Genomic DNA, 10,817 nt, shown 5'->3' on the forward strand with positions numbered 1-10,817 from the left:
TTTGCAGCAGGGTCTTGTGCTGTCTAAGCTGGCCTCGTATGTAGCTGGGGATGACATTGAGCTGCATCCACCTCCCAAGTGCTAAGATTTCCAGGCCTGAGCCAGCATACCCAACTCTTAATGCACTTGTCACAGAATGACTGTGAACAGGAAGGAAAGGCCCTAAGAAGTATGATCCAGAGGCTAGGAGATGGCTCACTCCATAAAATACTGCCACGCCAGCATGAGGACTTTAGCTTGCATCTCACCAGTGGCCCGCAGAAAGTGCCAGACACGGTAGCATGTGCCTAGAATCCCAGGGCTCAGAAGGTCAGATAGAAGGCTTCCTGGGGCTTGCTGGCCAGCGAGTCTAGCTACTCAGTGCCTCCAGATTCAGTGAGAGACTTTATCTGAAAAAAAAAAAAAAATTGAAGCCAGATGTCATCCCCAGCTACATACAAGGCCAGCATGCCTTTAATCCCAGCACTCAGGAGCTTGAGGCTAGCCTGGTCTACATAGTAAGTTCAAGCCAACCAATACCACATAGTGATATCCTGTCTCAAAACAACCAAAGATGCACACATCAATAATTAATAACAACAACAACAATTCAGGAAGACACTCCTAACACTTACCTCTGGGTGCTTACCCAAGTAAGGCAGGGAACTCTGGGAAGGGAAGGGGCTGCCTCAATTTCTCCTAGCCCTTTTCCCAACTGCAGCCCAGGGTCGGTGGGGTGGTCTGGGGCTGCTCTTGTTATTTTCTACATGCCCACGGGCCATAAAGTCTGTCCTGAGAGATTCTGCATATGGCAAAGAGGAGGGTGAGAGCAGGAACCAGGACAGGTGGGGATGACGACCCTGGAGTCTCGGCCTGTTTCCTGTGTGGTACACCTGGATGACTTCCCGCACCACTGTACTTTTCACCCCCTTTGTCTTGAGTTCCTCACTTGGGTGCTAAGACAGCCAGTCTGGATTCACATCTTACCCTGCCTACACTACTTCTCTCAGTCCCTGCGTGACCTCTTGATGACCTCTCAAAGCCTCAGCTCCCTCAGCTGGGAGTAGGGACCCTGTATTTCCTTTCCCTGCTCCTCTACATTTAATAACCCAGGCAAGTACGACTCAGCTTGGTGCTGTGCCTACTTTGCAGTGGAGATGAACAGGTGACGGGGTTCTCAGGAGCCCTCCCTCTACCCTCTGCACACAGGCGTGAAGTCCAAGAGTACATCCCAGCCCAGCTCTACCACACCACAGCCGGTGACACCTGGCTCAACCTGGTTAGCCAACACCGGCAGCAGACTCAGGCACTCAGTCCCCACCAGGCCCGTGCTCAGTTCCTGGGTGAGAGCTGCCTGGGCAGAGGGCTGGAGGCAGGGGGAGCGGGGAAGCTGAGCTGAGGGTAGCTACTTTCTTCATACAAAAGCAGTGTTTGGTGGCAGCCAAGCTGCCTGCCTGTCTGGAAAGGCTTGTTACCACTATCACCCAGGTTGGAAATAATGTTTGGCAAAGAGCTAAAGGTGAAGGAACAGAAGGTGAGGTACAGGAAGAGGCCAGGAGGGGAGGGGAGGGACGGAGGTGGGAGCAGACTAATGCAGAGAGCAGCTTTTGAAGGCAGCCCGGGAGCTCGGGAGCTTGGGGAAGTGGCTGCCCTGTTGTCCTGGCACAGGTGTCCTGATCGCAGGCTCTCTACACTGCAGGCCTCCTCAGTGCCTTCCCCTTGTTTGGCTCCTCCTTCTTCTTCATCCAGAGCTGCAGCAATGTCTTGGTGCCAGCCCCCTGTATCCTCGCTGTCAACCATAACGGCCTCAACTTCCTCAGCACCAGGACCCATGTGAGTGGCTTCTGCCAGGCCCTGCCCACCTGTCTCCTTCTGTCCTTGGACACTCCATCTACTCTTGGGGACAAAGATGCCTGCTACACATTTACCCCCTGCATGATCTACAGCCAATCCCTTCCCCTTCAGAGCCTTCCTTTGGAAAGTGGAAATAGTACAGTTCCAGCCTGAATAGGGCTATGTGAAAGGAGACATGCAGGAAAACACACAAAGAGCATGTGGTTAGCATGTCAGGCGGCCGCAGCCACATACCACAGGCTGGGAGCCCTGTGCAATGCAAGGTCATTTTCTCATGTTTCTGGAAACTGAAATTTCCAAGATTTCTGAAGCTTTCAAGCTTTGGTTCCTCCTTGGCTACAGATAGTGACTTCTTGTGTCCCCACGTGGCCTCTCTGCATGGGCACATCCCTGGTGTCCGTGTGTCCAACTTTTCTCATCTTATAAGGACACTAGTCATGCTGGAATTGAGCCTAACCTAGTGGCCTCATTTTAACTGACTTAGCTCTCTTGGTGGGGCGGTATGAATTTGTGGCTCAGGCTGTCCTCAATGATTTACCTGACTCAGTTTTCTAACAGTGGGATTACAGACATACACTACCATGCCTACCTTTTATATCTCTATCTTGTGATACCAAGGATGGACTCCAGGGCCCCCAATACCAGGCAAGCATTCTATCCCTGACCCCTTAACCCCTTTTTACACGTCCTGCTTCTAAATATATTCAGGTTCCAGGGAGCTGAGGCTTTCTATAGCCGTCAAGGAGCTGGACTTGCTACAGTTTTTTCGTTCCCGCTCTTTAAACCAAACCTGGTGCCTTTAGTCCCAGCACTCAGGAGGCAGAGGCAGGTGGAACTACATAAGTTCAGGGTTAGCCTGGTCTTCAAACCAAGTTTCAGGAGAAGAGCCAGGGCTACACAGAGAAAGCCTGTCTTGGAAAGCAAACAAAACAGAGCAAGAATAACAGCAAACAAGAAAATTAAATAAAAACAAAACAAACACCAGAAAAGCTTGCATTGTGAGCTTGAGGACAAGAGGTTTGCTTAGAAATGACTCTAGGGGACACTAAAGAAGTGGGGTGGAGAAAGGCAGGTGTGCAGTGGCTGGAGGTCGTGAGAGACAGTATAGAACAGGCCTCTTTCTCCCCAAGACATGTAGGCATCTTTGTCCCCAAGAGTAGAGGCGAACCTTTGCTTCTGGGGTAAGAAGCTGCCCTGATCCTCAGTCTACATCCCCATTGGTCAGTAGATGGACAGTACTAGCTGTCCATCACTCCACCTTCCTCTGCATGGAGGCCAGAAATAAAGCTTTTTGAGAAGGGATACAGGTGTTTTCAGAATCAGCTCTGATAAAAAGGTCAGAGTACCCACAGCCCCCACTACCCTCTGCATCTCAAGCATGAAGCACCAGTATTTGTCGAATCAGTTTCCCCTGGTGAGGAAGCTGGGATCCAGAGTAATCAGGTGAGCTGCTCCATGTCACAAAGGCGATGAGTGTCTAAGGAACTGGCATAGAGCTGGGCCTTGTCCCTTCTGATCTGACTTGCAGGGGAAGGTTTGGCATGGTAGAGACCACCTCCCCCTCACACCCGTTTGCCTCCTCTGTCCTCATCCCTAGGAGCCGATTGTGAAGATTCCCTTGAAGGAGATCCAGTCCACATGGACTCAGCAGCCCACAGCCAATTCCAGCTACCCATACGTGGAGATTTCCCTAGGGGATGTGGCAGCCCAGAGGACCATGCAGCTCCAGCTGGAGCAGGTAAGTCCAATCCTGCCAGCCAGACCCTGGCATGAGGGTCTGGCTTTCTCATTCTACACTCTGGGTTCTCCTCCAGCCTGGCCTCTGCCTCAGAAAGCAAACTGCCCAGTACAGGGAACAGAGCTGTGAGCTGTTGTGGAGGCCTTCCGGGGAAGCAGTTTAGCAGTGCATTGTGGGGAAAGGATACAGGTTGTTTGCAGAATAGTGATGTGTTTGGCTGGGTCCTAGGAAGATTCACCAGGGAAAGAGAAGTCAAAAATTTGAATGTTAAAAGAAAACCCTGGGAGCTAGGTGATGGTGACATAGGTCTTTAATCCCAGCACTTGGGAGACAGAAGCAGGCAGATTTCTGTGAATTGGAGGCCAGCCTGGTTTACAGAGCAAGTTCCAGGACATCCAAGGCTACACAGAGAAAACTAACTAACTAAATAAATAAATAAATAAATAAATAAATAAATACTAACTAACTAAATAAAAAACAAGCAACCTTCTGGGAGATGGGATATAACAGTTGATAGATTACTTGCCTAACATATATGGTACATACCTGAAATCCTAACAACCTCAGAAGGTAGAAAAACAGGAGGATCCTGAGTTTGAGGTCATCCTCAGCTATAAAGGCCATCCTGCGCTAGAGATCCTGTCTAGAGAAGAAAGAAGAAAAGGGAGGAGGAGGGAGAGGAGGAAAAGGGTAGGAAGAAGAAGAGGAGGATGAGGAGGAAAAAGGAGAAATAGAAATAGAAATAGAAATAGAAATAGAAATAGAAATAGAAATAGAAATAGAAATAGAGCCAGGCAGTAGTGGCGCATGCCTTTAGTCCCAGCACTTGGGAGGCAGAGGCAGATGGATTTCCGAGTTCGAGGCCAGCCTGGTCTACAGAGTGAGTTCCAGGACAGCCAAGGCTATACAGAGAAACCCTGTCTCGAAAAACAAACAAACAAAAAAAAAAAGAAAGAAAGAAAGAAAGGAAGAAAGAAAAAGAAATAGAAATAGAAATAGTTGGGAGCTTTCTGAGGTTACTAGGGAGCATAGGAGGTTGGTGAGTGGACAGGGTTGGCACAGGAGGTTTACAGAAGTTGGCCTGGGCTAAGACATGGCAGCTGGATTGTGGGGGCCTGGGATTAGGAGCAAGGTAAGTAATTTTCCTTAGGACGTCTAGACTAGGAAACTAGACTCTTGACTAAATTTTGTAGTCCCTAGCTGTCTTAGTCAGGGTTTCTATTCCTGCACAAACATCATGACCAAGAACCAAGTTGGGGAGGAAAGGGTTTATTCAGCTTCCTTCCACATTGCTGTTCATCACCAAAGAAAGTCAGGACTGGAACTCAAGCAGGTCAGGAAGCAGGAGCTGATGCAGAGGCCATGGAGGGGTGTTACTTACTGGCTTGCTTCCTGTGGCTTGCTCAGCTTGCTTTCTTATAGTCCAGGGATGGCACCACCCACCCTTGATCACTAATTGAGAAAATGCCGTACAGCTGGATCTCATGGAGGCATTTCCTCAAGGGAGGCTCCTTTCTGTGATAACACCAACCTGTGTCATTTGTTGACACTCAAAACCAGCCAGGACACTAGCATCAGAACAGAAGCAGAGGCAGAGTTGAAGCAGAGAGGACAGGATCCAAATTGGCCGAGTTTTTGCCGTTTCTAGCCTGCCACCTCCCCTGTGAGATTGGGAACTTACACTGTCCCAGCTCCACTGCTGAAAAAAAAAAAAAAGCCAGAATCAAGAGCCCTAGAGAACCTGTAACCCAGGCCTACGCTCCTGGGTGGCCCTTCCTTACACCCCCTTGCCCTGTCTCCCTCCTCTGGTAACTGTGATTTCTTTTCTTGCAACCTCTCTGCCCCCGGGGCTTTCAAAATGATCTCTACAACGGTGATGTCCCAGTTAGGGACACTACTGCTGTGACGAAGCACCAAGCAAGTTGGAGAGGAAGGTTTATTAGGGATACACTTCCATGTGATAGTCCATCATTGAGGAAGTTAAGATAGGAACTCAATCAGGGCAGGAACCTGGAGGCAGGAGCTGATACAGAGGGCATGGAAGGATACTTTTTACCAGCTTGCTCTTCATGGCTGGCTCAGCCTTGCTTTCTTACAGAACCTGGGACTGCCAGCCCAGGGATGGTACCACCCACAGTGGGCTGGGCCCTCCCCATCAATCACTCATAAAAAAGTGTCCTACAGACAGATTTTTTTTTTCGAGACAGGGTTTCTCTGTGTAGCTCTGGCTGTCCTGGAACTCACTCTGTAGACCAGGCTGGCCTCAAACTCAGAAATCTGCCTGCCTCTGCCTCCCAAGTGCTGGGATTAAAGGCATGCGCACCACCACTGCCTGGCTCTACAGACAGATCTTATTAAGGCATCTTCTCACTTGAGGTTTCCTCTTTTCTGATGGTCCTAACCTGTGGTGAGTTGACATAAAATTAGCCAGCACATGTATCCTACCCTGTTTTCCTGCTCTGGCCTGAATCCTAGGCTCCCTCCTTGGCTCATTGACTTTGCTATCCCCCCCTCCCAATCTGTTCTCTCACCACCACTGCAGCCTCTGCTCTCTCTTTCCTCCTGTTCAGTCACTCGACCTTCCTTGCCTCTTACAGCTCCTCTGTGCTGGAGTCGTCTGCCTCCCCCACCCATCCTTTGTCATGACTGCTCTCTCTACCTGAAACGTTTCTTATTCCTGATTCCTTCCTCACAGGGCTCCCTTTCTCCCTTTATTTGAGCTTCATCATAAAAGCCCCCCTTTGCAAAAGCCTTCCTTGGCTCTCCTCCTAAGGACTTGCCAACTCTACCTCTGTAGCCCTCAGCACACCTTGCATATCACTTATACATTTGTTTTCCTTCTGCCTGCCTCCCACCTTCAGAACATCAGCAGCACGAAGACAGGACTTTAGCTACCTTATTTGTACCGTGTCAACAGCATAGTGCCTGGCACATAGTAGATGTTCAGTGTGTGCTTGCTGGATTGATAAGTATATGAATGGCTGGGTGGGTGAGTGAATGAATGGGTAGGTGGGTGGATGAAAATCTTTTTGGCTTCTGCAGTTCCTTGCAGTGCCTTTGTTGGAGGAAGCTACTGCCTCTGTCCTATGTGTGGAAGGATACAGTCTTTTACCATCCCTTCATTGGACACACAGCCGTTGAGCATCTCTCATAGGATGCTTTAACAAATGTGACTGAGTCCCCAGTTTACTGGCTCTCACCCCAATCTCAGATCTCCCTAAATACCATGGTACATACTGGGAAGGGTGCACAGGAGGCTCGATGTTTAGAAGAGGCCATTGGGGATAGCTTCCAGGAGGTGGTTTGCAAGTGTGGTAGCATCGAAGACTCTGACAGGCTGTGCAGGGGCATCATGAAGCATCCCTGTTTGTCTCTGAGCCTGTTTCCATATCTGCTAAGACAGGCATAAACAGAGCCTGTGAATAAGCCAAGGACAGACCCTAAGGGAGCTGTGTTGATCACCCTCCCACTGCAGTGACTAACACTCGATGTAACCTGAGGGAGAAAAGGTGGACTGTGAGCCAGGATTTTACAGTTTTCCATCCATGGTCAGCTGACTCCATTGCTTTTAGGCCTGTGGGGAAGCAAAAACATCATGGCAGAAGGCCATGAAAGGCAGGGAAAGGCTGCTGAGCTTCATTCATAGTGACAGGAGAGCAGAGCAGGTGGAGGGAGCCACACAGGAAAAATCCAAGAATGAGATGTCCTTCAAAAGCATGTTTCCAGGGGCCTACTTTCTCCAAAGAGGCCTTGCTTCCTAGTTTCCTTTAATGAATGCCATTAAATGAATCCAATCAATTCAACCATTGATGCTAGAGTTACCACCATCTGACCTCCTTTCAGTGATATGACCCTACCAGCTGAGACTAAGGCTTTGACCAGTGAGATGTTGGGGAGGACACTTCCTGTCATAACAAGAGGAATCCACACATACACCCCATAGCTGGGACGGATGGCCACAGGTGTCACCTTTCACTTCATCAAAGAATAGTTCTGAATGTGGCTCTTAAGTTTCAAACCCTAACTCTGTGAAGTGTAAGGTTACCCAGGGATAGGATAGTGCTCTTAGGGTTACTCGTAGAAACTCTTAGGATAGGCCTGGCACAGAAGATGACCAGGAAGTACTTCTGCAATTGTTGAGTCAGGCACAAGCACTCAGGAAGTGCCCCAGGAAGAACCACATACAGATGAAGTTCTACAGTTCCAGTTGGGGAGTCAGGGATTGTAGCCACCCCTTCAAAATGGCAGGTACTGTGGGGTAACTGATGGCAATACATAATTAGAATCTTACCATTTGTTGATAGACTAATTTGGGAGGGTCTGTGCTGGGATGGAATCCAACGCCTCACATATTATTAGCAAGCATTGTACAGTAAGCCGCAATCCCTACACAACAGACTTTTTGTTTGTTTGTTTGTTTGTTTGTTTTTTGAGACAGGGTTTCTCTGTATAGCCCTGGCTGTCCTGGAACTCACTCTGTAGACCAGGCTGGCCTTGAACTCGGAAATCCGCCTGCTTCTGCCTCCCAAGTGCTGGGATTAAAGGCATGTGCCACCACCGCCCGGCAACAGACTATTTTTTTTAATTAATCTATTTTATGTATATGAGTCTCACTGGTCAAAGGCATTGGCTGTATGTATGTATGTGAACCATGTCAGTACCTAGTGCCACTGGAGGTCAGAAGACAGCATTGGATCCCCCTGGAACTAAAGCCACAGACAGTTGTGAGCTGCCATGTGGGTGCCAGGAATTGAATCCAGGTCCTCTGGAAAAGCAGTAAGCCTTCCTAACTGCTGAACTATTTTTCCAGCCCCAGACTTTTTTTTTTTTAATCTAAAGGATTTACATGTAATAACATCTTGGGCTTGGCAGTGGTAGTGGTGTGTACCTTTAATTCCATCACTTGGGAAGCAAAGGCAAGCAGATCTCTGTAAGTTTGAGGTGAGCCTGGTCTACAAAGTAAGTTCCAGTACAGCCAGGGCTGTTACATACAGAAACCTTGTCTCTAAAAAACCAGAGACAGAGACAGGGACAGAGACAGAAACAGGGATTGGGAGAAGAGAGAGAGAGAGACTATTTTGTGTCCCCTACTCTGCAGGGTCTGGAGCTGTGTCGTGTGGTGGCTGTGCACGTGGAGTCCATGCTGAGCGCCCGGGAGGAGCGGCTCACACTGCCCCCCAGTGAGATCACCCTCTTGTGATATGGCCTACCTTTTCACTGCTTCCTTCCAGAAGATTTGCTCCGTGGCCTGAGGGTAGACTCTCAGGACCAGTGACCCTAAACAAGGGCCAGAACCTTGGAGGAGACCAAAGGGGACAGGAGGAAAAACTCAAGAACCCAAGAGGACCTATCTGGAGCTGGGATGGAGTCATGGATGCAGCCAAGGGTTAATTAGCAGAAGTGTTTTTTTAAAAGCTGGACCACTGGGCCTCTGGAAGGCAGAGCCTGCCTTGACAACTGCCCTTGACAAGGAAGCCCCACACCAGTAGTCTAGATGTATTGGGGCCTGCTTCTGGTTTCTTGGGGCTTGATACTCAGATCTGCTCCAGCTTCATCCTCCAGCCTTCTACATGTCCTTGCCAGGTCCTTCAGCTTTTACCTATGACCCTTATTCATTTCTTCACAGATAAGAAGTATTTCTGGTATATCTTCCATGCAGCTGCTCAGTGGCTGGGAAGCAAGCCTGAGGGAGGAGGCAGAGATACTCTATGAACAGCATTTCCAGCAGACACGTCTGTCTTTATCCCTCCCTAAGGACACTTGACCCCTACTCTACAATCTTTGGGTAACCCAATCCTAGCTTCCCTCATAGGATGGACCACCCAAGACACAAGAGTGGAGCAGTAGAGAGAGAAGTAGTCTCAGGGAATAGGAGGCTGAGAAAGCTCCCCAGAGATTGGTACATTAGGGTTGCTTGTGAAGAATGAGTACGTTTGATAAAAATAGATGGAAATACGCCTTTAATCCCAGCACTTGGGTGGCAGAGGCAGGCGGATTTCTGAGTTGGAGGCCAGCCTGGTCTACAGAGTGAGTTCCAGGACAGCCAGGGCTACACAGAGAAACCCTGTTTTGAAAAACCAAAAAAAAAAAAAAAAAAAAAAAAAAAAAAAAAAAAGACTAGATGGAAATAGAGGGTTAGGATAATCATTCTAGAGGACACCATAGTTTCCTGCTGGATTTGTAGATGGAGGGTGTAGCCTAAAAAGATAACTAATGCACAGTAGGCCCTTGAAAAATACTTGCCATATAAACGAGAGAAAAAAAATACTAGGTATGATATATTGGGGCCTGCCTCTGGTATATACCTGTAATCCCTACTCAAGAAACTGAGTCAGAATTACTTCAAATTCAAAACCAGCTCAGGCTACATAGCAAGACCCTGCCTGGGGGTGTGGGGTGCTGGAGAGATGACTCTACAGTTAAGAACATTTCCTGGGGGAAAAAAAGAACATTGGCTGCTCTTCCAGGGACCTGGGTTCAATTCCTAGCACCCATGTAACAGCTCACAACTATTTGTAACTCCAGTTCCATGAGATATGTTGTCCAGACACACATGTGATGCAGACATATGTAAAGGCAAAATACCCGTATCCATAAATAAATTAAATAAAAACAAAATGAATGAATGTGGATGGTAAGTGCTGGTGCTGGTGCTTAGGGCTGGTAGAAGATACTGGGGCTTGGGAACTGGGGCCAGCCTGAGACTCATTCAACTTGGAAGTGCCTTGCCAGGCCCTGGAACTACTATACTGGATAACTATGGACCAGAATCAAGCTCACGAGTAGGACCAGCCAGGTGATAAGGACATGTACCAGCTCACGGGGCCTTAGATGGTGTTATTAGCAGCAGGTGACCCTGGTATTAAAGAGACTGTTGAGGGGGGCTTAGGCCCAGCTTCTTTGAAAGTCACAGGAATTCATCCCAAGGACCAGGTAGAACTTTCCAGTAGTAGATCTGCTGCCCTTACAACCAGGGGACAAGAGCCAGGGAGGCTTGAGAGAAGGCTGCCTTTGACCCAGAGCCTATAAAACTCCAACATGACCTCAGTGGATGGTGAATTGATAACTTGAGGGAGGTTTTAGAGGTCTAAGTAGCAGGACTCTACTGCTTGGTGAGTCAGGATGTTGCAGAGGCTCACGGAAGAACTTTGATGTACTTACCTCCGGGCTCTCACTTCATGCTACCTCCGGAGGCTGGCTTTCCTTAGAGACAGGCACCAAGGGCAAGAAGTAGAAAAGACGTGGG

At 48.7% G+C, this 10,817-nt stretch overlaps 1 protein-coding gene across 2 annotated transcripts in view; it reads left to right on the forward strand.

Moving 5' to 3' along the window:
• Myo15a (myosin XVA) overlaps nucleotides 1–9,623 on the forward strand; it is a 59,731-nt gene extending 50,108 nt beyond the window's left edge. For both annotated transcript variants that reach the window (XM_031353237.1, XM_031353238.1), the window contains 4 exons: nucleotides 1,189–1,322; nucleotides 1,679–1,812; nucleotides 3,431–3,571; nucleotides 8,670–9,623. In XM_031353237.1, coding sequence (XP_031209097.1) covers nucleotides 1,189–1,322; nucleotides 1,679–1,812; nucleotides 3,431–3,571; nucleotides 8,670–8,771 — 511 coding nt within the window. In that variant the 3' untranslated portion in view covers nucleotides 8,772–9,623. The remainder of the gene's footprint in view (nucleotides 1–1,188; nucleotides 1,323–1,678; nucleotides 1,813–3,430; nucleotides 3,572–8,669) is intronic.
• The last annotated feature ends 1,194 nt before the right edge of the window (nucleotides 9,624–10,817 follow it).

Source organism: Mastomys coucha, unplaced genomic scaffold (assembly GCF_008632895.1).
Source record: "Mastomys coucha isolate ucsf_1 unplaced genomic scaffold, UCSF_Mcou_1 pScaffold5, whole genome shotgun sequence".
NCBI lineage: Eukaryota > Metazoa > Chordata > Mammalia > Rodentia > Muridae > Mastomys > Mastomys coucha.